At 45.4% G+C, this 26021-nt stretch overlaps 1 protein-coding gene and 1 pseudogene across 1 annotated transcript; one reads left to right on the plus strand and one right to left on the minus strand.

Annotated features, from left to right (window-relative positions):
* The first annotated feature begins 920 nt into the window (after nucleotides 1–920).
* SDAD1 (SDA1 domain containing 1) lies at nucleotides 921–26021 on the plus strand. The gene is made up of 22 exons (XM_075544187.1): nucleotides 921–1081; nucleotides 5167–5271; nucleotides 5647–5745; nucleotides 7052–7162; nucleotides 8736–8807; nucleotides 8878–8978; nucleotides 10149–10206; nucleotides 11741–11815; nucleotides 12917–13018; nucleotides 13623–13692; nucleotides 15192–15295; nucleotides 15933–15990; nucleotides 17052–17110; nucleotides 17634–17710; nucleotides 18583–18680; nucleotides 18788–18864; nucleotides 19795–19924; nucleotides 21417–21511; nucleotides 21640–21830; nucleotides 21952–22036; nucleotides 23016–23177; nucleotides 25847–26021. Exons 1-22 carry the CDS (start codon nucleotides 992–994, stop codon nucleotides 25892–25894), a joined length of 2067 nt encoding a protein of 688 aa, XP_075400302.1. The 5' UTR covers nucleotides 921–991; the 3' UTR covers nucleotides 25895–26021.
* On the minus strand, nucleotides 3521–3619 carry LOC142444033 (U6 spliceosomal RNA; annotated as a pseudogene).

Raw genomic sequence — 26021 nt, forward strand, 5'->3', positions numbered from 1 at the left:
TTTTGAATTGCTGACCTTGAGGTGGCAGCCGAACATACCACTATCTCCTCATCAAGGCTCCCATCAAGGACACGGCTTATGCCCTTCAGTATTTCGCAACCCTACCCCAAAAAGCTCTAAAACTGGATAAGACTATCTAGGTCAGTGGTTCTCAACCTGTAGGTCTCGGCCCCTTTGGGGTCAAACAACCCTTTCACAGGAGTCGCCTAATACATCCTGCACATGATAATATCAGATATTTACATTACAATTCATAACAGTAGCAAAATGACAGTTATGGATAGTAACGAGAATAATGTTATGGTTGGGGGTCACGACAACATGAGGAGCTGTATGAAAGGGTCGTGGCATGGAGAAGGTTGAGAACCACTGCTCTAGATCATATGTCGCCCTACCCCACCCCCACCTCCAAGGGGCTTTCTACTCTGTCCTGAGTCTGCATCCACTCCATAGCAAGGACTTCTGAGTTTGGGGACTTTAGGTTTCAGTCATTAAAATACACTATAAGCTGTCTGTTTCCTGAGGGTGCTGGAATAATTAAATAAGCTATCAGGCAAGCCTTGGACTGCTACCCTTAAAGTCTGCGGTTCAAGCCCACCAGCCCCTCCACAGAAGAAAGATGAGGCTATCCACTCAGGCATAGATATACAAACCTTTTATATCGTGTAAAGAATCGCAAGGACTCCGTTGGCGGTGTTTAATACACGCGCAACAACAAAAAGAGCTGTGACCTTCCGACAGTTTTAGAAACGTAAGCAGGGCTAGCTAGCAGAAACCGAGACGAATAAAAAGACCTAGCGTAACCCCACGCGGAGCAGTTCGGTAGTGAGTAAGTTTGGCACTCCGAGCTTTCCGTAGTCTCTTCAGGCTTGAGACGGCGCCGCCTACCGAGCGGACCATGTGCTACTTCCGGTGGCACGCGGAAGCACGATTCCGAACCGCGGCGGACACGCGCTGAGGGGCTGCCGGCTGGGGGCCTTCCTGCGCCGCCATGTCCGCCAGGAACAACAACAAGCTGCCCAGCAACCTCCCGCAGTTGCAGAACCTGATCAAGCGGGACCCGCCGGCCTACGTCGAAGAGGTGGGAGCGGCGCGCGTAGCCGCGACTCCGGCCGGGGAAGGCGCAGAGCGGAGCGCGGGTCCCGGCTCGCCGCCGCTCCTCCTCCTCCTCAGTCCAGGGGTCTCGGGAGAGAGGATGGAGAAGCGACGCGGCGTAGGGCGCGTTCCCCACCACTGGGGAACCTCGGCCTCTTCGGCTTTTCCGAGTTGTGCACACTGGAGAGTCCATTCCCGCCCGGGCACCCCAGCGACACCAGACCTGCCTCGTAGGGCTTCCTAGGCTGTGACCGATGGCCGGCAGCAGAACAGACCCGGCTTTCTGCTCCGGTCGTGATTACAGCCTAGAGAACGCCATGGGGCAGTTCTCCTGCCCTCTTCGGGTCCGCTCCGAGGTCTTCCATCAGTGCCCGATCGCCGGGTCTTTGTAAAACGGAAGGGTTCCGTGCTTCAGCTTCCGCGGTAGCAGGCAAGCGCTTAACCACTGCACCACCAGAGCCCCTCGCGAGTTTCGGCATACACCAACGCTGCCACCGGCAAAACTCCACTCTTTCAGGGCTTCTCTTCGACTTCACCGCGGGATGGGTTAAATGGCTCGCGGTCAACCTCTAGCTTCCATTCAGGCTTCTGCACCGTTTCCTCTCCGTTCAGAAACCCCTGCCTTGAGGAGGCCGCGGTGTTTGGGGCGACGTGCTAAACATGCTCTTCACTGTCTCCTCGCCCTGTGCCCCCCGCTGTCGGGGAGGGGGGTCTTATCAGATGGAAGACACGGACTCCGACCCTGTTTATTTAATTAAGCCCGATTCAAACTCTTTGCAAGCTGCCAGGGCCACGGTGCTAGAATTTGCGTGGGGAAATGGTGAGGCTGAAAGAGGAGATTAGGTTCTAGTTGTGAGGCAATTTATTCAGATCGAGAAAGCTCACTAAGGGTGTTTGAGCGGAGAAGTGACAGATGGAGGCTTCAGACTATGAGTCTGATAGGTGCTTCTTCCACATACCCGTTTGTAGACTTGAGAGAGACATCTCTCCCAAGCTCCTGCTGCAATTGTTTATAACCCTCCCTCACTGAGTTGTGATTTCTCCAGTGGCTGACACTGTCACTCCTCACTAACTTTTCACTTTCCTCCCCTCCCCCCCCCCACGTCTTTCACTTGGCACTTTTCTGTAAATGCTTTTTAACAAATAACTGTCACAGTGGTTTAGGCCTTCAGGCATGGATATGAGTAGGGAAAAATAAAAAAATATAAGCAATATTTGGCGAGGCTTTCTCTTCCCATAAAGAATTACATTCTTGGAAACCCACAAGGGCAGTTGGACACTGCCCTATAGGCTGGCTGTGGGTGAGAATTGACCCATGGCTGTGAATGAGTTGAGGCAAGGTTATAAGATGGTTTAAGGCACTGTAAAACCACAGACAAAATAAGGTGAGAGGCCCCTATTCCTAGCTCCTTTATTCAATAATAATATAACCGAGTCTGTGTCTATTTTAAAGTCCTAGATGATTGCTCATTCACTAAACAAATAGAAATACAAATGTAGATGTATATAGCGCTCATAATGTGTCAGTATAATTATGGACACTGGGCATATAGTGATTAACAAGACAAATATCAGAGCTGTATGCCCTGTGGTTTTAAGTTCTAGGGACAGTTGACTAAGAGGGTGGGGGAAGCGAGATGGGAATATGGGCTACTGATTTCAATCCTGATCACCAGAAACACTTCTCTGTGATGATGGTATGGAATCCGACAGGTGAAGCAAATTCTCAGCAGGGACTAAGGCACAGAAGCTCTGAGGGACAAGGAACAGGCGCAGCCAGTGTGGCTAAAGCTCAGCGAGCATGGACGTGATCAGTGCGTGATGATGCCGAGAGTGCAGGTAGGGCCAGGTCCTGGAGGAGTTTGGATTTGCTCTTGAGTGCACCCAGCAAGCAGTAGGGGGTTTTCATAGAGCTGTCACACCGTCTGATTTATAGTCTTTCAAATGTACTTTGGGGCTATATATAGAAAGGATTGTGGGGAGCAAGACTGGAAGCATGGTCATTAAAATAATGGCTGTCAGCATAATCCAGGCAACAGATGGTGGTACCAGTCGAAGTGGACAGATTGAAACTAGCTCTATGGGAGGTAAAACTAAGAGGACTTCCTGGTGGAGTGGATGTGGGGGTGAGAAGAAGACGCATTGAAGACTGGAGAGGGCTTTTCATTTCAGCCTCTGGGGAGATGCCAGTGCTCTCACTCAGCACTATCACCACAAGTCTACTGTGTGGTGGGCCCTGAACGTCTGTACAAGGGACTCCAAAAAGTTCGTGGGAAAATCCCATTATCCTTACTTCACTTACCCACCCCCCACCCACCCTCACACTGACAGATTTTATTGTGAGGAGGTTCCCACCTGGGATCCCCCTCTTAAATAAAAAACGTGAATAGAAGAGATTTAGAATAGACTGTACAACACTTATCAAAAAATTAAGGAACCTTTCACAAGTTTGCATGTCATCCTTGCTCAGGAGCCCTGCAAGCTCTGAGTTGTACCAGTTTTAGTATATGTGCTGCCAAAGCAAGCTGCTGTTATCTTTCTTGTTAATTTTCTAGTCTGTTTTTCCATTAAAGTTTTGAAGCCCTCTCGTGTATATACATCTATGGTGATAAAGTGTACAGATAAAACCCTATCATTAAAGTCACCTTCTAATACAATAACAAGTAATACAGAGTACATTAAATGATGCCAAGGGCAAACAAAGTTGGTAAGTGGTGGTGTACACGTTGGAGAAGAGAGTGTAGGGGGATCAGTCAGTGAGGTCTAAGGGGTCCTGGTGGCGTAGTGGGTTAAGCATTGGGGTGATGCCTGCAAAGCAGCCATTCAATCCACCAATTGCTCTATGGGAGGAAGAGGACAGTGTCAGGAGCGCTCTACAGCCATGCTATTCTGTCCTCTAAGGTTAGCATTATGATTCAGAATCAGCTCGATGGCCCTGAGGGGAGACCTTGACATGGCAACCTTTTAGAAACGCGCGTTCAAGGCAGAGAAGGAGAGCTGTACAGTAATCTGGGTGCTCAGAAGAGCAGATGAGAAGCCTGGAATCTGCCCTGTAGGCTTGTGTAACAATAGAGAGGGCCTTGTGGCTGGAACTGGGGAATGGGGACAGGAAGGTGAGCTGGGGCCCAGATCTTGTAGGACTGGGCTGCTTGTAGTCCTTGGGGCTTTACTGAATGAGGCAGGCTGCTTTTAGAAGGTTGTGAACAGAAGCACAGAATACCTGACTCCTTTTTTATGAGATCGGGATCACTTTACGTGCCTGATTTTAAGAGGCAGTGCAGGGGGACAGAGGTAGAAGCAGAAACACCTGTTAGGGAACTGTTGGAGTTATTCAAGCAAGAGATGATGGCAGCTTGAACCAGAATGGTAGAAGTGGTGAGAAATGTATTTGATTTTTGCATGCAGTAGATAGAGAAAGCCCTGGGGAAGCTCAGCGTTTAGACTTTAGTGAACTACCGAGTAACCAGCCAAAGGAATCAGCAAGCCTGAAGTGAAATAGGAAAGCCAGCTGTTGTCCCGGAAGTCAAGTCTGGTGTTCCTAGGGGAAGTCGAGACCAATGATGTCAGATGCTCAAGAGCCATATAAAGTAAGCACTGAAAACCTGGCCATTACACTTAGCACTGTGATGAGGCAGTTACCCGAATACGAGCAACTGAGGTGAAACGACTGGGGTGTGGTTCCACTTAAATATGCAGGATGGGCAAGTCCAAAGAGACAGAAAGTAGATTCGCGGGTTGCCGGGCTCGGGGCACAGGGAGGTGTTCGTAGGAAGGGTGATGAAAATGTTCTAGAACTGTTGGTGAGAGTTGCACAGCTTTGTGAATATGCAAATGCCACTCTTGCTTCACTATTGTACACGTCATCCCAGTTACATGTCTGATGATAATTCTAGAGAGTAGCTTATCTTCCGGGTCCTTCGGTGTTCCAAGCTTGTTTTGAAGCCGTCAGTAAGGAGCAGTTAGTACTCCTGTATTCTTCCACCGGATCTTATTTTACATGCTACTGTCATCCTGCACCGAGAAAATTCTATGCTAGAAGGTGACACACTTAAATTTTTCTTTTTCCCACAGTTTCTACAGCAGTATAATCACTACAAATCCAATGTGGAGATTTTTAAATTACAACCAAATAAACCCAGCAAAGAACTGGCTGAGCTGGTGATGTTTATGGCACAGGTAAGGTGGTAACTTCTGAATAAACAAAGACCAATTTGCACAGTTGACAGAAAAATGTTCTGTCATTCCCCTGAATGGACATTTTTTTAAGTTTTAAAAAATTTTGACGTTCCTCTTTGGCAACGTTTGCTTTTTCCCTGTAGTAAGATAGAGGGTTCCTCCATCCAGAACAAGGCTTTCTAACTCTTGTTTTCTTCAAGGTCATGTCTTGTACATTTTAACTAAGGCTAGAGGAACCATGAGAGGGGTGGGAGAAGCTAGCGTTGAGAAGAAAAAAGTCGTTTGGGACCACCTGCTCCTTTTCTGGGACATCTGAAATATGTGCGCCTGTATAACTGAGACAGAAACTTCTGAAGAGCCATTGCTTTGCCACAGATTGGACACTGCTACCCAGAACAGCTCAGTAGCTTTCCTCAGGAACTGAAGGATCTGCTCTCCTACAATCACACTGTCTTGGATTCTGATCTTCGAATGGTAGGTCCAGTTTTTGGATGGATAAATTCTCGTGCGTGTGCGTATGTGTGTAAAACGTGTTGAAACAAGAACAGCTTCGCAGCCGACCACCTCTTAAAAATGTAAATCAGAATGTGTCCCCTTTCCCTAAAATCCTTCCATGCCTTCTCAGATGGCAAAGTACAAACTTATTTTCCTGGCCTGTAGGAGCTTGCTCCCATGTTTCTGATCTTACCACCTTCCATCTCCCCTTTTCTGCTGCACTTACGAGTCATGGTCTTTCTGATTTTCCACCATGTTAACCCTGCAGGGAGGCTCATCCGCATCTCTTCAATAGGTGATTCCTTCTAGTCATTCAAATTCAGGCCCTGGGCTGGCTTTTTACCAAAGGTAGCTGCTGGTTTTTTTCCAGGACTTCCTGATCCATTCCAGGTTCTTATCCATTCTGACTTAAACAGGTAGAAACAAGATATATTTCCTAGCGAAAAGAAGCAAAATATCCCCACATGTTGACTCTTACTTAATAAAAATCCACAAAATTGAACTTCTGTTCATTTTTCTTTGACAACATAGCTACCTGTTTATATGATTTTTGTTAGCTTGTTTGTGGGCTCAGTTATGTTTATTATTTTTATGTTAAAAGTATCACAGTTTGGTGTGTTGGGCCTTCTTAGCCCTTTCGGTGGTGCCCCAGATGTTTTGGACAGCATTTTGGCCCAAACTGTTTCCTGGTTGTTTTTTCCTGCCTCACGACAAGGTTAACCATTCTCCCAGGCTTCTTGTTTTATCTGGTGAAGAATGTATGTATGTATTTATCTGGTGAAGAATGACTGGGTGAAAGGTGGTGGGAAGCAAGCGGACTGCGTTTCCAGTGGGCCGCTTCCGGCTAATACTGAGAGGTCTTCACAGTAATACCTTTTAAACCTAGGAATTTACAGTGCTACTGTAGTGTGTTATGATCCATACTCCACCTGATCTTCAGAGATTCTTTTCTCACTGGACTTTTGTCCTATGGTGATAGTTTCCCCGAGAGACCCTCTCGGTCCTCTGTATAAAGTGGCCCTCCCCCTGTCACTGAGTGTCAGTCATTTACGCTACATCGTTCAGGAAACTTATCATTATCAGAAGTAATGACGTGTTTACATGTTTACTACTCTATCCCCTCCTCTGTCGCACCCCCAATGTAAGCTCCATGAGTACAGGCCATTTTATTCAATGCCTAGAATAATGTCTTACACATGGAAGACATTCAATGCTTTTGGAATGTATGTGCTTTGTTTTCTCGTTGTTATCACTGCCTTATAGTATGTTTTATTTCCTCCCTGAGACATTTTGCAAAGCTTTGATCTTACTGAGAAACAAGAATCTGATCAACCCATCAAGTTTGCTCGAGCTCTTCTTTGAACTTCTGCGCTGCCATGATAAGCTTCTGCGAAAGGTAAAGAACGAGACGCTTTCCCCTGATGTCTCATTCTTATAAGGACTGTAAAACCCACAGTGTTTGGGGCTCTTGTATTCTTGGTGCTTTATATTATTGGTTGAAGTTAAGAGTAGGGAGGAAAAAAGTCCCGTTGTGAGTACAATGTGGTAATACTAGCTAACATTTATTGGGGGCTCACTTTGTCTAACACCATTCTAAGAGCCTTCTGGTATTAACTCATTCACTCCTTACAAATCCCTTTGTGGTAGGTGATGGTGGTATTGCTGTTACTACTCTCATTTTTCAGATGACAAGGCTGAAGCTCAGTGAGAGACAGACAGAGAGATACAGCTTTTCAGGGATGGAGCTGACTGGCTAAGTCGAGCAGGGACACCCAGCTTGTACCTCCCCCCCCTGCAAAGAAAACGAACTTTTAATGAACATTTCCCCAAAAAAACAAACCATTTCCCTATTGCTTTGTATTTCCTTATATAAATGGGACCAGAAGCTGAAGACTTAGTAATGAAGTTTAAGGATGAAAAACGTAGGGTTTTTTCTTAAACACTCATTCATTCACATTTTTTCGTCATAAGTGTGAAGAGGCCACCGTCATTTAGTCTCAGCCATCGTGTGTTTGGCATGTGTGGAGCGAAGTGGTCCGTAGGCACAGCAGGGCGCCACTCGCTAACATTTACATTCTCAAGGCCGTCCTGGGTGCAGTAACTTCTCTTCGCTCTTGTTGAAGAGACGGTTCTCATGCCATTGACTCACTTCAAGTCCAGAATGGATGATCGTATATTCGTGGAGTTGTACAAGCCTGATGAATGGTGTTTTCTCACAGTCCGATAAAGAAACCCTATACGGTACTCATTACCAGGCACTCTGTTAGCCTCCCTCTAGTTAGGTGCTTTGGGTCTGCATATATTTGCCCATGCTGGATGTTGACTATAAGCGGGATTATGTGGTCTTGGGTCTCACACTGGCGTCTTTCGTTAGCACAGTGTTTTCATGGCTCAACCATGTTGTGACACGTTGTTCCCTGTCATGCTGACTGAGAGCTCACTGTGTGAGTACACTAGATTTTGTATATCCACTCGTCAGTCAGTGGGAGTTGGGATTGTTTCTACCTCAGGGCTGTTGTGAAAAATGCTATTTTGAAATTGGTCATATATGAATTGTGAGGTAAATATATGTTTTCTTTTCTCTTGGGTATATAGGTAGGCATAGAATGAATAGCTGGACTGTATGGAACATTGATGCTGAACCATCTTGTTCCTGTAAAATATGCATCATAAAGCATTTGCCAGCTCTGAGCCCTTCATGTGCACAGCTCAGTGACACTAATGACGTCCGCTGTGCTGTGCAAACCTCCCCACATCTGTTTCCAAATAGCCCACTCACCCATGTTGGGGACTCCGCGCTCTTAATGCTGCACCTTTAACCAGGGAGTGAGGGTGCTTTGGTCCTTTTATGATGTAACGAAAAGAGTGTAAAGTGAAATCATCCTCAACATTTTATGTTCCTCCACATGGGGCACGCTTAGAAATGTTGGTGAGGCTTAATGGGTGTGTACTTCTGTTCTTTTCCTCAGACTTTGTACACTCACATTGTGACTGACATCAAGAACATCAATGCAAAACACAAGAACAATAAAGTGAATGTGGTGAGTAGCTTTTTGTCGTCCGTGTTCACTACACTGTCCCATCGGAGCACTGAGCCTCTCTCGTTCCCAGGTGCTGCAAAACTTCATGTACACCATGCTAAGGGACAGCAATGCAACTGCAGCTAAGATCTCCTTGGATGTGATGATTGAGCTCTACAGAAGAAACATCTGGTAAGAGACATACAGTGCTCTGTTCAGAAATAGATCCCTTGACGTATGGAGTTACAGAGCACATTCAGAAATGCTTTCCGTGACCTCATGATCTGTAAAAGCTCTGTGATAGACCACGTGGAAGTAAAAGACAGGTAATCCAAATGACCAATAACAACATTGACCATGCTCTGTTGACGTCAGGCACTCGGCATTACCTCTTCCCCCGTCACCAGAGCTAATGCAGCTTCTCTGAAATTATTCGTAGGGATTGAAATGAAGTGCAGAGATCTTAGGTTTATTAGCTAGTAAAGGGCAGATCGGAAAAGCAAACCCAGGCTTTGCAAACTCCAGAGTCTGTTCGTTCCGCTTCATAGGTTTCAATATTTTCAAGTCAGTTTGTCTTATGAGTGTAAAATGCTGTTTCACAGACTTCTGTTTATTGGTATGGTAGCACCAACTTTTTGGTTTTCCTTGTTAACGATTTTATTAGCGTCTAATTCACACCCTATAATTCAGTAGTCCAGCGATCTTAAGAGTAGTACTGTCATTTCCATACTCAACGGTAGGACCTGTGCTTCTTTCTTGTACTCGTCGTTACCAGCTCCCCGTTTCCCCATCCTTCCCTGCCATACCCCTAAGAAGCAAACCACTAATCCAGCTATAGTCTCTACAGATTTACCTATCCTGGATTTCATAAGCAGAAAAACAGACACACCGAAAACAACAAGAAACTTAACAACGGTAACAAAATCAAACAGAAAAATCTCCACACAAAGAAAGAAGCAAATACTGAAAAGCAGAGCAAGTTTAGAATGTCTCAAAGGGGAGATCAGCGATCAGATGCCGAATGCCACCCTGACTGCATCTGCAGAAATCCACTTTCCAGGGCGCGCTACTCGAAAGGGGTTCGCTGGGGTTCAACCAGGTCTAATTCCCCTTCACGCTTTTTAACCGAAACAGCTGTAAATGGGTCAAAGGAGAGATCAAATGATAGGATACTACATTTTAACTTGACTTCTTGTTGATTGATTACTATTACTTTACCAGCATTGACTGTCTTAACAACCCATACCAAAGTCTAAACATACTAAAAGATTTGGTGTGCTGTCTATTTTGTTCTATTACTTGTGCTGTAAAACACAGCATAATCGAGATTTGTTTTAAAGAACAGTCATTGTCTTCCCTCAGGAATGATGCCAAAACTGTCAACGTTATCACAACTGCATGCTTCTCTCCGGTGACCAAGGTGAGCTGGAGGACAGTGGGGACGTGTTGGTCTTTCTGTGTGACATAGCTTCTGTGGAGGGAAGGTGAAGGGGATGGATGTGTGATGAGACAGTATGCTTGAACAACAACAACAACAACAACAACAACAACAAACAAGCCAAACCCATCGCCATCAAATTACTTCCAACTCACAGGAACAAAGTAGAAACCACCCCACCCCCAACAGTTTTTCCAAGGCTGTAAATCTTTAGAGAAGCAGATGGCTGTCTTTCTTACACGGAGCCACTGCTGGCTTCGAACCACTGCTCTTTCAGTTAACAAATGCTTAACCACTGTAGCACCGGTTTGTGCTTAAAACCCCCAGTGCTGTCCAGTTGACTGTGGCTCATTGCATTTCTGTGGTACAGAATAGAACTGCTCTCTAGGGTTTCCGCAACTCTGCATCTTTATTATGAGAACAGACAACCTCCTCTTTCTCCCAGAGTGGCTAGTGGGTTTGAACCCCAGACTTTGCCGTTAGCAGCCCAGTGCTGAACAGTTTGTGACTCCCCTAAACCACAAATTGAATCGGGGACGCGGTCTAAGAGCCAATAAATCAAACTCTCTGCTGTCGAATCAATTCCTACTCATCATGCCCCTCTAGGACAGAAGAATTGCCCTGTAGGTTTCCAAGATGAAATCTTGATGGGAGTTGAAAACTGTAAAATCTTTTTCCTGAGGTTTATTCAAACTGCTGGACTTGAGCTTGACAGCCCACGCATGACCCTGATGTCACCATAGCTTTCTTTGTACCTAGACTGATACCTTGATTTCCTTATACTGTAGAGGAGTCAGACAACATTATCAAGGAGAGTTAAAAGTGCTAAATAGTAGGTTTGAAGTTTAGATTTTATGAGATCCCTATAATGCTTGACTTTTCTCTTGGGAAATACAAACTCAAGCACAGCCAATAGTGACTTAATGTTTTGCTTTCTGCCAAAGGCTGTGAGGTCACTGTTCTTGTCAGGGATGTAGAAATTCTTGGCATTCTCCTCTGAAGGGTAGTTGGTTGTTAGGTGCTGTCCAGTGGTTCCACCTTACTCATAGTGACACTGTGCACAACAGAACAAAGCACCACCCAGCCCTGCGCCATCCGCACCGCTGTTTGTATGTGCCAGCCCCTGGCTGCGGTCACCGTGTCAGTCCATCTCCTTGAGGGCCTTCCTCTCTTTCCCGCCCCTCCACTTTGCCAAGCAGGATGTCCTTCTCCAGGGACTGGTCTCTTCCTAAGTACGTGAGAAGTCTCTCCATTCCTGTCTTCTAAGCAGCATTCTGGCTGTACTTCTACTAGGGGTCCATTTGTTCTTTTGGCAGTTTTTTCCATCAAGCTAAACTTACGCAAAATTAAGTATTTATGGGACAATATCATAAAAACATTTTTTTAATTTAGAAAGATGAGCTAAAATTGTACTTCACTTTGGTCCCCTACCTCCCCCGTGTCCTCGTTCATGCTCACTTATAACAAAGATGCCAGTATCTATTGGACACTGGGTTCAGTGATGGACTTTCCTTAGATCCTGGTGGCTGCTTTGACATTCTTCCTCGGGAAAGATGAGCAGGAGAAGCAGGACAGCGACTCGGACTCTGAGGTTAGTGTAACCACATTGCTTTCGAGCTTTATGGTTTATGAGAGTTTCTTACAAGCTGTGCGATCCATGGTGGCTCAAGTTAGAAAGAAGCTTCTGTGTCACAGTTATCCTCTATTGAGTTCTGTCATGTTAGAAGATTTTATTCCATTTGGAACTTGTCACGTGTATTCAGTAAGATTGGTTAAATCAAAAACAAACAAAGTCAAAACTTCAAACCATTGCCATCAAGACGATTCTGACTTTTAATGACACTGAGTAGTTTCTGAGGTTGTAAATCCCTACGGGAGCAGCAGCCTCATCTGTCTCCCTTGGAGTGGCTGGGGGGATAGAATGAGACTGGAATATGTGAAATGATCTTTTAGTTGTTGTTGTATTAAATGCTGTATAAAGTAGACATTCTCTTTGTGACTACGCTAGATACACAGATAAAGTGCAATTTTTCTTGACTGTGTGATTTCCACTTCTCAGTTCTTTCCTCAGTGGTAACCACTTTGTTTCATAGCGTCAACATGTGATGTGTAATGAGTATGTAATGTGCGCATAACACAGTTCTTTAAAACCTGTGTGTGTGTTATAGATCATCCATATTATTATGCAGATTGCAAAAACTCATTGACATTGAACTGTTTCTGACAGCCAGCCCCTGTAGGACTTCCGATGTGTTACTGTGAATAGTATGGGAGAGGCACCCTCCTCTTTCTCCCTCAGAATAGCTCTTGGCTCAGGTCACTGACATTTCTGTTCCGAGCTTCCTGCCTAGCTCACAGCACCATTCAGTGTAGACTGCAAAATCATGCAGACACTTTTGTTATCTGCCTTATTCTTTCACAGATAAGAATATGGATGTTCTGTGAAAAGGCCATGTTGATCTTTTGTCTCTCCCCCCCCCCAGTGTCTCTGTTCAATGAAATAAAAAGTTGCATTCTGTCAGTATGCCTCCGTAAGAAGCAAGGCAGAGACAGAAAATTAATGTAGTAGAAACCCTCGTATGTGCCTGTTGGCACAAGGCACCTACAGTTTGCGCTTGCTTTAAAAAGTGGCTGACTAGGTTACTCTTGCCCTCTGTGCAGCGATGACTTGACAAAGCCGTTTCCTCCGCAGGATGAAGGGCCAACAGCGAGAGACCTCCTCGTGCAGTACGCCACGGGGAAGAAAAGCTCCAAGCACAAGAAGAAGCTGGAGAAGGCCATGAAGGTGCTCAAGGTGAGGCTCGTGCCTGGGGAAGGAGGAAGAAATTGTGCGGCTTTTATCAAGAACTTTGAAAATTTTGAAATAAAGGATATTTTTGAAAGCTTATGTAACGTGATAAATTTAGTAATATATGATAAATCTTCAAGCCCTTGCCTTTTTAGATGAATAGATTTATTTATTCAGCTCTAGCACAGTCTGACTTGGATGCACTAATGTGGTTGAATTGACATTTCACCTGTTCTAATCCAGATGACCTGTATTAGTATGTCTCTGCCAGATGTGTCTCCGCAGGGGAGCGCATAAATGAAGTATATTGGGTATTTTATAACACTTATTCTGAAAATAGTTAATTTGGCCCTTGTGTGCTTTTTTTAAATGTATATTTTCATATGCCCTTAAGTCTCACAGGTGCTAATAGATATCTCATTCTTGAGATTTAAACGTAAACCACAAAAACCACCTTTATTTAGTTCTTCCAATTAAAGGACAGTTCTGAATAAAATTTGTTTTCCGTTTTCAGTAGTGAGGTGAACTTAGAACAACTTGTAGCGCACCTTGATAATCCCAGGAGGAATTCGCTCTGTCCTTGAGAGTAACTGTTTTCCTCTCCCTCCAGAAACAAAAGAAGAAGAAGAAACCGGAGGTGTTTAACTTCTCAGCCATTCACTTGATTCATGATCCCCAAGGTACCGTGACGGTGACTTTTTAAAGAATCTTTATGACCATGACATTTAAGCTCCCTGTTAACTTACATGGTTTCTTCCCTGCAGTGAGGCCAGCAAGGCAATACTGAGATAATTAGCAAATAAATAACCGGTTGTTAACAGTTGGTTACAGCCTAGAGAATTATGTTCTCAATTTAGCAGAGATTTCCAGTCCACAGCAAAATAAGATTCGTGCTTCTAACAGCAAAGTGGTGGGGGGGCATTTTATTGACCAAATGAAAAGTTAGCCGTCTTCTGTTAGTCCTCCCTGCTGCTGCCCCACATGGCTTTGTAGAAACCGGGAGGCTAGGAAGGCCCGTCTTACCACCTGAGTGATTTCTAAAAGGATGCTGATGCCAGATTCTGTGATCCTGAAGATTCTGATTTAGTTGGCATGGGATGTGGCTGCTTACTAACCCAAACACCAAACTCCTCCTCGCTGCCGTCAAGTCAATTCTCCGTGGAGAAAGACTGGGCTTTCTTCTCCTGTAAACAGTTGCAGTCTCGGGAACCCACAGGGCCTGCTCTGGGTCAGCCTCGCCTCGATGGCAGTGAGTTTGGTGTGTGGTTTGGTTCCCTAATGTATGACAAAGCTGGCGGCTCTTGTTTTAGGCCATTGATTCTTGCATTTTAATGGCTGTACAAATCAGCAGGATCTTTTTATAGCACACCTTCTGAGTGGAAGTCTGGGGTGGGGCCTAAGATGTTCTGTTGCTGACTAGCAAGCTCCTGTGGCTGTGGAGCGCCTACCAACAGTTGCCCTAGAGAAGCGGTTCTCAACCTAGGGGTCGAACAGCCCCTTCACAGGGGTCGCCTGATTCATAGCAGTAGCAAAATGACAGTGATGCAGTAGCAGCGAAAATCATGTTATGGTTGGGGGTCACCACCACATGAAAGGGTCGCGGCATGAGGAAGGGTGAGAACACCGCTCTAGAGCATAGGTTCTTAAACTCAGTTGGCCTACTGCCCCTTTTCAAAAAGAAAAATTACTGGCAATTACAGACTTTTGTTCTATGTTGTTAGTAGGTTCAGTCGGCTCCAACACCACCTAGTCCTGCACCATCCCCACAATTGTTAGGTTGGGGCCCATTGTTGCAGCCCCTGCCTCAGTTCATCTTGTTGAGGGACCTCCCTTTTTCACCACTGCCCTATGTAGCCCAGATGTAGTCTAGGATGAAGTGTACCTGTCCAGCCCCCGGGTTGTCCAATGACGCCCCTAGGGGTGGTTATCACCCGCTTTGGAAAACACTGCTCTAGATGTTAATGCTGAACATCTCAGAAACCCTTAAGACTTGTAATTGAAGGTCTCTATCTATGTAGGAACCTTTTCATCCTCTGTCATGTAGCTGTTTTTACTGCCCTGGATCAGCATAGTGACTGCAGGCACAGCCAGAAGGGGTCACTATCTCACTGCATCTTTCCTCACACCTGTTAGATAATGGTGTACAGGCTTTCCACTTCTCTGATGCTCTCCTTTCCAGATTTTGCTGAAAAACTACTCAAACAACTCGAGAGCTCCAAGGAGAGATTTGAAGTGAAGATGATGCTCATGAACCTCATCTCCAGATTGGTGGGAATTCATGAGGTTGGAATTACGTTTTATTCTCTTGGATGTTAGAAGCCAAATTATTTTTTGGTCAAAGGAATGCCATTCAGTAGAGCAGTGACTTATTCTGGCCCTCGACCTTTTAAAGTCACAGTTTACAGAAAAAAATAATATCATAAAAATACCTATGTGTTTATTTTTCTTTCTAATTCGTATGGTGGTTAATTCACACATATGAATTCATTTTATGAACAGACTATTCTCTGCCCTGTTTTTCTGGTCTCTTTTCATTTTAACTGTGTGTCAGAAGGACATTTTCCTAAGTCAGCATGGCCCACATATTTCTGTGCGTGGTTACAGCATTCCTCAGGGAGCCCGGTGGTCGCCGTGCGTATGCCGTAGCTACCCATTTAGAGCAGAAGAGTACCTTTTGTTTGCCTCCCCCATCCTGTTATGATTTTGTTTCTTTGACATCCTGAGGACCGCTGCGTCACTTGAGAGAGAATTCCTTTTGGGGGGTTAATATAGCTTCTTGAGCATCGCGGGCATGGCGGCTGATTGAGAAAACACAAAACGAGCCTCAGTGCATTGTGCTTGGTGGTATCATTGCATGTGGGGCCAGTCCCACAGCTTCAGGTGCAAAAATGTTAAAGCCCATGTATTACTCTCTCCACAGCTCTTCCTCTTTAACTTCTATCCCTTTGTTCAAAGGTTTCTGCAGCCCCACCAAAGAGGTAAGCCACCTTTCCACATTCACTGATGGTCTAGGTGTTGGCATAGCGACCCAGTGTGCTGGGCGGGGATCCCTGACAACAGAGTTAGGAGTGACGTGGCTTCTGGGTTGGAGAAGGGGAGAAGGTACATGACCTCTTTCCAGAGTGGCCATAGGCATGTTGTTGAAAAAAATAATAAACTAGTTGGTTCTTCAGATCAGGTCTTTTTGTGATACCATAAATATTCCTGTGAAGATTGTAAAGTAGTTTGGCCTTTTACTGTAACTTTGGAACAGATTTCCAGATTTTTACCTTGCCACTCTTACTAAAAACCTCATACAAGCAAGCAAGAAAGAAGAGATGGTCATTTTTGCCTTTGAACTTGAACCGAGCTAGGAATGAAGCTAATTCTGAGTGTTCAACACGAGTCAAGCACTGTGCTGGGGACTTATATACATCAGTTCCTCTAATCCTCACACTGCTCCTCGAAGGTGTAGAAAGAATAGACAAAGACCAGGGTCACACAGGCAAGTCCTCCTTCCTTCTGCCAAAGGCCCTGTTTGTTTCCATACACTGTGCTGCCCCCTGCCTCTTTTGAAGGGAGAGCATGCTTAGCCAGTGGGATCCCTCTGTGAGTGAGCGTAAGGCGCAGTTCTAGAAGAGGAACGCTGCCCTAGGTGTAAGACGGGACCTCAGAAAGCTCGTAGAAAACAATGTTACTATGAGATAATGGCATTTTCCCATGCACTTGGTGACATCCCCTCAGATTTGTCCAGGTGAAAGAAGGGTGTGAAGCAGAAGGGAGCTGAGTGAGAGTGATTGGGGTACACCTAGAGAGCGATGCAGAGTCTGGAGGCAGGTTCTGTTTTGGATGGTGGTCAAGAAAGACCTTTCTGGTTGAGCCACAATTCACTGGCTAAGGGAAGGGTAAGTCTGAGCCCGAAGGTCTCTGGGGATTAGGTGTGGCAGGTGGGGTCAGCAGCATTAGTAGTGAGGCAGAAACGGGCACGCCCTCTTTGATGTCATCCCACAGACAGTGATAAGCCGACTCTGACCTGTCTGCTCTCTCTCTGCCCGTTTAGAAGTCACAAAGATCCTTCTGTTTGCTGCACAAGCTTCGCACCACCTGGTTCCCCCGGAGGTGAGCTCCTGTAAGCCTCGTGCCTGGATCCAGTGCCTAACTAGTGGCACCGCTCTGATGTCCCTCAAGATGACCTCTCCCACAGAGATTACTGCGCTCCATCTTTGCTCTCGGGGTTGCCATTGGTTTCTGGACCTTTAACGCTTAAGGACATATGTAGAGGAATCTCTCTGTACCGCCCGCAGGAAGTGAACTTTGTTTGGGACAGCTTATTCAGAATTCTGTTTAATAAGCAGAATTTATGAGTAAGGGAAGGCGAGCATAGTACGTTGATTCAGTCTTTCCCAAAGCTGGGGATTCCCGTCCTTGTTTAATACCTATCATAGGCCATAGCGTTTTCTTCCTGATCCATATTGAAGCATGCTGTTCAGTGAGAATCCTTCCAGTTCCCAAACTGAATCTTGGGGCTGTTTATTCCCAACAAATACTATATTGCCCAATATTTTGTCAAATAATTTGTATTCAAATATTTGAATAGACGTGGCCGTTTCATCAGCACTCATTTCTCTTATCCCCAATTCAGATCATTCAGTCATTGCTCATGACGGTGGCCAACAATTTTGTCACTGACAAGAACTCTGGAGAAGTTATGACCGTAGGGTATGTACAGCATCCTTAGAAGTGGTGACTTTGCAAAGCATTTTTGCTTCTTTGTTTTTTAAATACCACATATACTCGAGTTTAAGCCGACCTGAATATCAGCCAGGCACCTAATTTTACCACAAAAACTGCATTAAAAACGTGCTGAAAAACTCATACTTGATGGTGTATCGGGTTTCCTGTAAGTGGAGCTCGCTTGCCAAGATGTAAGAGTGTCACCCAGCAACGCAGTCTCTAGAAAAGCAATAGCTGCGTGTACTGTCCTGTGTTAGGTGGCTGGGTGTTTTGTTTTCTTTGGCCAGAATTGTGAAGAGGGAGTAGGAAGAAAGATACTTGTCCTTCCAATCAAACCTGCGGTCTTTGTACTAGCTTGACTCTTTGAAGTCAATGACAGTTCAGCAACTCAGAGGTTTTACTTCCATCTGCTACCCAGAATCGATAGCTTCCCCTGGAACGATTGATTTGTTCCAGCAAGTAAGATTCATCTCCTACAAATGGAATCATTTTTCATGCCAAGGCGATTCAGCAGCCCTCGTTATGAATTCAAAAATGCTTCATGAGAGTGCACAATGGTTTAAGAATTTTGTTCTGTCTGCTCAGTGTTGATAGTTGGAAGATGAGGTTGACATACCAGTCTGTAGACCGGTCAGCATCCTGGGTAGTGCACTGCCTAGAATAAAAGCCACCTAAGTCCAGCCACACCCCACTCTACACTCACAGCCCCTGTCATCTTACGGTTTTAGAGCCATGAGCCACAGTAAGCCCAGCTGTATTTATTTGTATTTAGTTGTTTTAAGAAACCTCCTCAGGTTGACCCACATGAAATTGTTTAGTTGGTTGGTTGACCTTTTTTAAACATTTCCCTTTTCCAGAATCAATGCCATCAAAGAGATAACAGCTCGATGTCCCCTAGCCATGACTGAAGAACTTCTCCAAGACCTGGCTCAGTATAAAACGCACAAAGATAAGAGTGAGTTGCATGCTATTTTCTGTAGACCATAGAATGTGGAGTGGCCCGTTTTTTGCCTTGTGAGAGTCTCTGCTGTGGACCCCCTAATTAATAATGTTCTCTTCCAGATGTGATGATGTCTGCTAGAACTTTGATTCAGCTCTTCCGAACACTGAATCCTCAGATGTTGCACAAGAAATTCCGGGTATGTGGAGTTGCTCATGTTGATCTAGACCAGTGGTTCTCAACCTGCCTAATGCCGCGACCCTTTAATCCAGATCCCCATGTTGTGGCAACCCCTGAACCATAAAATTATTTTCATTGCTACTTCTTTTTTTGTTTTTTTGTTTGTTCTTTTAAAATTTAGCAATATGTTTTATTTGATTCAGTATATCCAAAATATAATTTCAACATGTAACCAATATTTAAAAACCACTGACAATCCTTACAATGTTTGGGTGTTCCCTCGTTGCTGCTTCTTAACTGTCATTTTGCTACTGTTAGGAATCGGACGACCCCTGTGAAAGGGTCATTACACCCCCAAAGGGTTCACGACCCACAGGCTGAAAACCGCTGCTCTAGAGGTTCTGGTCTCAACAGGGAGAATAATTTCATATTAGCTGAATGTTTGTGCTCGTGGTGCCTCCCAGCTGAGTGCCAGTGAAGTGAGGCGCACAGTTTCATTCTCTGAGCTCAGTACGACTGGCCAGCCTAATGCCACTGCTGTCAGTAGTGTGTGCTTGGCACGTGCCTTTCGATGATGGCTGAGATGTGCCATTCTGTTGACAGCTTCTGACAGCTTGGAGTCAGTCCGTCCATGGTTGATGTCTGCGTTGAATGGTGCTAGCTGGGGAGGAGCAGGGAGTGTGTGTAATGGAAGCGATGGTGGCACCCGACTTGAAAACCATAGCACTTACTCTCTGGTGCCAGCAGTGCTTGGTCTGGGTCTGCAGAGAACGGGGAAGTAGTGAGCAGGGTTGTGACTGTGGGGATTTAATTTGGGCTGAGAGGGATGCGGACTAATTTCATCATTTCATTTCCTCTGTTTGTAAACGATGCTTCCTTCTCGGTCTGCCCTGGAGAGCCCCTTGTTTGATGGGTGTTTTGTTATAATGAGCCATTTTCTCTGCTGCAGGGAAAGCCCACGGAAGCCTCTGTAGAAGCGAGAATGCAAGAATACGGAGAACTGGATGCTAAAGATTACATCCCAGGGGCAGAAGTTCTGGAGGTTGAGAAAAAGGAACAGAATGCTGAAAATGATGAAGGTTCTTGTTTTGTTTTGTTTTTGCAGGTTCATTTTATCTCGCTGTTGATTCAAGGCAGAGTCACCCAAAGTCACCGTTTCTGTTGACCTTTTAATCTTTGGGCATTTGAAAAGTCTCTCGCTCAGTAGATCTTTGCTGAGTGATAGCTACATGTCGAGCAGCTTTGTATGTTGAGGATCAGATGAACATGTTCCTACTTTTAAGATACTTATCTTCAAGTGTAGGCGGTGCCTTTGCATGTCCTTGGGTGCTACATGCTCTTTGGCACCTGAGCAAGACAGTGGGGTTTGTTGTGTGACAGTTGATGAGGGTTAGCCCTAAGAGCAGGAATCCCCAATTCCTCAGGTTCATCCTGTTGAAGAGTAACTGAGGTCTGCTATTCTAATCCCCAGGGCAGCAACATGTGTCAGAGTCCTTCATTATTTCAAAATAACTTTCCTAAGTACTAATGTGTGCCAGCCTCACTCAGTTCCAAGTTCAATGAGTAAGGTTCCTGCCCTTGACATTTCAGAAACAACCGAGCAGTAAGGTGCTGGCAGGGTTCGTGAGTAGAGTGGAGGCATAAAGGCAGGTTCCAAATGGCTTGAGACATGGTGAGCCATGGGCTAAATCTTGAATGATAAGGCAAATATTTGGCAAAGAGAGGCCAAATAATAGAGACTTTCCAAGAAAAGTATGTGAGAAAGTCTTAAAGTATTTAGGGATCTGTTAGAATGTAGGCTACAGGTGGGATGAGACTAGATAGAGTTGGGGGGGGGGGTTATTGTGAGAGGTTGTGTGTGTAATTGGGAAATTACCTTGTGGATCATGGAAAACTACCAAGGGAAACAATTTAGAATGTTTGCTTGGGTGCCTACGTGAAGAACAATTAGTACCTCTTCCTTGAATCTTCTCTAAGGACTTTTTTCACATCAAGAATCTTCTACTCGGACCGATGTCATCAGCTGAGTTGGCTGTGTGACTAAGATAAACGTGCAAACGCAGATGTGAGATGGATGTCGACTCGCTAGAAAGAGCAACGGCTCTGCAGTCAGTGGTGTCCATGTAGCGTGCACGCTTTAGCAGTATGACTTGGGCAAGTTACTGAACTCCTTTAAGAAACACGTTGTGAGGTTTTGGCATACGGTAGATAATTTGTGGTTGTTAGAGGCGATGAAGCACGGGCTGGTCCTGGCCATCCTCCGCACCGTGGCTGTGTTCGAGCCCATTACTGCAGCCACTGTCCGCCCATCTTGTTGAGGTTCTTGTGGTTGACCCTCCACTTCACCAAGCCTGATGCCCTCCAGTGACATGGTAGACACTTGGTCAGTACTTAGCTTCCATTCCTTTAATTAAATAGATTGATAAGGCTTGTTTAACAAGAGAGACTGCTTAATTCTTAGTCAGAAGAAACTTATTTAAGGTTCACTAACTTTAATTTTGCTTGTTTTTCTCGGTAAACCGTGGGTGCCCAGCCCAAAATAGTCCTAACAGCGTGCTCCTTTTCATACAGATGGGTGGGAAAGTGCCAGTCTCAGCGAGGAGGAGGACGATGATGGCGAATGGGTCGACGTGCACCACTCTTCCGATGAAGAACAGCAAGAAATAGTATGCTGCCCCTTTCCTCATAGAAATGCCCTGCCCTAGTGCTTGCTGAGTCTTTGCATTGCCGGGCCGGGTCTGGGGTAGAGTTGCAATGGCTGCACTCCCACTTGAGCCTTTGTTTGTACTTGAAGACCAAGAAGCTGGACAGCATGCCCGGGGAGGAGCGGAAAGCCAAAGCTGCAGCCATCAGCACCAGCCGGGTCTTAACCCAGGAAGACTTCCAGAAGATCCGCCTGGCCCAGATGAGAAAAGAACTCAGTGCTGCTCCCGGGAAAGCGGAAAAGAGGAAGTTTATAGAAATAGACAGCGACGAGGAGCCCAGGTAAGTGGCCCATGCACCCGGTCTCCACTCCACGTGGCCTCACCGTAAGTTGCGGTAGAGGAGAAAGGAACCCCACAGCCCCACTGTTGGCTCATGCCCCGCTCTTTTTCCTCAACTGCAGGGGCGAGTTACTGTCCCTTCGAGACATCGAGCGCCTTCATAAAAAGCCAAAGTCTGACAAGGAGACAAGACTGGCAACCGCAATGGTGAGTGAGGCAGAGCATCCCCCGCGTGTCAAAGAAGAAACAGAAAGCATCTAAGATGAGTGATAGATAGTCCAGAGTGTGTACAGCACAGCAGGGCAAACTGTAAAATCAGACATTCTTCTTATCAAGACTTAATTATAAGCAATGTTAGGATCATAAGTATGGCATCATTATAATCAAGAATATGATGCACAGGAATTAGGTTTTCACTGAAATGTGAGTTGCTATCTGTGAGGTACACTATTGCATCCTAAAATGGATGTTCCTACTCTCTGCGGGACACTGAAATGATCCAAGGGGTCTGTAAAGAGATACCCATACTCTATCCTGAATTATGAACTACAGTACAAAAGTCTTGCTGGGCAGAATTGAATTTGTTTGGTTTTTGTTTTTGTTTTCATTAGGCCAAATAAATTTGGGAATCTATAGTATATACTCACGAAATCACCACCCAGCTACTAGGAAAAATTGAATCTGCCTCTAGCAAGTTCCTCATCATTCATGCCTGTGTACACGCTCAACTTCATTTCCTAAATCTCACCTTGTCTTAGAAACCACGCTCTATTGGCCTCACAAGACCCTGTGCAGTCCATTAGCATTGGTACAATTTGGAGAACTTTAAAACCCCTATGCCTTTTCTCCTCCACACCTTTGCATGCATTGCCTCTGCTTTCTGGAAGACTATCATCCTCTCTTTTCCCCCACCATGAACACCTTCGTCCTGCCCAAACGGCCGGCCCAGCCCGCCTTTCCCTCACCTACCCCTGGGACGCTCCTCTAACCTCATCTTTTCTTCTGCCCACCCTGCCCTCGCTGTGAACATACACCAGTCACCTCTACCCAGGGCCAAGGACCACAATCTGTCTTTACATCCTTGACACCCAGCAGTGTCTGGCTCCGAATGGAGGCTATGTTGATCAGACAATTTCCTGATGTGCTTAAGACGAAAAATTGACCTTTTTATCTTTTGTGTTAATAGGCTGGAAAAACAGACCGAAAAGAATTTGTGAGGAAGAAAACCAAAATGAACCCGTATTCAAGTTCCACAAATAAAGAGAAGAAGAAACAGAAGAACTATATGATGATGCGGTACAGCCAGGATGTCCGGACCAAAAATAAGCGCTCCTTCAGAGAAAAGCAGGTAAGTCCACTTTGAAGCTTGAGTGGCTGGGATCAACACTGTCATTCCAAGACAGCTGTTCATTTGCGATGGAGTCACACGACTTCCCAAGACCTTGTGTGTTGGGAGTCCCTGTTGCCATTGAGCCGATTCACCTTCCAGTAATCTTGTATAAGTCTTTACAGAAACAGACCGCCACACGTTTCTACCACAGAGCAGCTGGTTGGCTTGAACTGCTAACCATTCAGGTAGCAGCCGAGTGCTTAACAACTGTGGCGCCAGCACTCTTCCTCTGGGAGTCATAAGGAGCGTTTACCAGAGAGCACAGAAAGGGTGGAGGCCTCAGAGCCTGTCAATCCAGACCTGACTTAACTGAGACCCTGCTGTGTGACCAAGGAGGTCCATCTTTCTCCTCCATCACAAAAGGGGGTCAAGTTCAGTGATCTCTAGGGCCCCTCTCTGGACTAAGATTCTCTGACACTTGACCTGTGAAATAGAAAAATTAATGGATTAACTTTTTTTGGACAAAGCCTGGTTTTGATCCTTATCAGCAGCTCCTGAACTACAAAACTTCTCTCTTCAAGATTAAGGTTTTTATTCCAGAAAGTTGAATTTAGTCAGCTCACTGACTATTTGCACCACTAGGTTCAAGAATATTTTTTCTTTGTCCTCCAGTTCTCTTGCCATTTGAAACCTGAAATGATTTGGAATTTCTGTGTTATGTCCACTGGCCCTGGGTTTTTTTCCAAGGTCTCTGTATCTTAACATGTAGCCTGAAGACAAATGGTCAAATTCCTAGTAGCCATATTTTCAAAAGTACAAAGAAACATGTGAAAGTCATTTTAGTACTTTGTTTAATATAACCCAGTATATCCTAGACAGCATTATTTTATGTGTAATCCATAGAAAAATTATCTATCTTTTTTTTCCAATGAATTCTTTAAATTCCAGTATGTGGACACTTGCAATACATCTCAGGTCAGGTGAGCCACATTTCACAGCTTGTTTGCCACATGTGGCTGGTGGCTACCATCTGACACGGCACAGCTGCAGCGAGGCCCTACAACTCCTTCTAGAGGCTCTGGGGGAGGGAGTGGAATCATGTGCATTCTCTCCACTCCTCGGTGATGTCTCCTAATGCCTTGAGTAGGAGAGGCCTCAATGGCTTGAAAGTGTGCATATGGGTCCCTTACTGTAAATTTTTAGACTATATAAAAAGAGACAATATGGGAAGGCACTAAAAGAGAAAAGGAAAACATGACAGAGGAGGAAAAGGGAAAACATGACAGAGGAGGAAAAGGGAAAACATGACAGAGGAGGAAAAGGGAAAACATGACAGAGGAGGAAAGGGTCTTATACAGGGAAGCCTTTTGGAAGGGAGGAAGAAGCTGCCCAAACAGGCATTTGGGCTGGAGGGAGACTGAGCTGTTGTGACCATAGTCACCAGGTTTGATGAGCCAACTGTGACCCATGTGACTGTGGGTTATTACAGGACCAGGAGCCTTTTCATGATGCCTGTGCCTGACCCCATGTGTGTCAGTAGAACACGTTCCACAGAGTTCCCCGCAGATCGGTGGGCCTTTTTCCTGCAGGAGCTTGCCTTGAGCTGCTGTCAGAGAGGAGCCCTGGCGGTGCTGTGGGCGAGGCATGGACTGTCCGCCTCCAGGCTGGCACTGCACTCATCAAGGCAGAAGGACGAGCCTGTCTCGGAAGCCACATTCAGAGTCCTCTGTGTTGGAATCCACTTAACGGCAGTGGGTGGTTTTTGTTTAGGGCTAGAAAAGAACCACAAATGGACAAGTTCAATAAACACAGATGTGTTTCCTCACAGAAATCACAGGTGTAGGGTACCGCTCTAAGGGAAGGCTTGCTCTCAGCTGCAGGGAAGCCTTTCATTCCTTGCCTCGCCAGTGATCTTTGTGCAGTGTGGCATCTTCCTTCCCCCTTCTCTGCTTCCTTTCCTCCTGGCTTACCCTGCTCCTTTGATAACTCAGACACACACTACACTAATACTGTATGAATCCAAATGGGATGTTAGTCACACAGTTCAATCCATAACATTCCACTCCCATAATCCATGTCTTTTCTACTTGCAAACACATTCACCCCATCACATCCACCCAAAAGTCACAAATTACCTCCACGCCCAAAATCTCATCTTTTAGCTCCTTGGGATCTGTTTGAAAATCTGAAAATAGAAGAGCATTTTTCTTTGTTCTAGATTACATATTAGACTGATCTAGATCTGCACAAATGCTAAATGTCATTAAAAACATTTCCAAATGGCTCCTGGGTGTCCCCATATGGTTGAGTGTATGTCATTGGGAGGAGTTAGGAATGAAGAGACTTCTGTCCCACTCCCCACTCCCCAGCGTTGAGTTGTACTTGCTCAGGAAGTGCCGTGGACGCGTTTTATCCGTAGAGACAGACAGTGTTCATTCTCATCCTGTCCCTGTGCCTGTTTTGCACTGCTGCCTCCAGAGGTGGGAGGGGTTCTCTGCAGATTTCCCAGCCCTGAGGAAGTTCACAGCCTGGACACAGATTGGATCAGTGACAGTCTATCACTGTTTAGTTTTTCAAGATGATGTATTGACATAGAGGTCCAATTGGGATACACTTTCATTAGGAAAGGTGCACAATAAGGTCTGGCTGAAAGTGCCGGTGTTTACATTGTTTTGTTTTTCTTTCAGCTGGCGCTGCGAGATGCACTTCTGAGAAAGAGAAAGCGAATGAAGTAACCTGCCAGCAAGCTTCCTTTTTGAGGACCATTGCTACATATGTGTCCTGACTCCAAACGTTAGCCAATCAAGAATGGTGGTTTATATTAAAAAGGCCGAAGCACTGTGTTTTGTAAAGGACAGTAAA

This window comes from Tenrec ecaudatus, chromosome 3 (genome assembly GCF_050624435.1).
Source record: "Tenrec ecaudatus isolate mTenEca1 chromosome 3, mTenEca1.hap1, whole genome shotgun sequence".
NCBI lineage: Eukaryota > Metazoa > Chordata > Mammalia > Afrosoricida > Tenrecidae > Tenrec > Tenrec ecaudatus.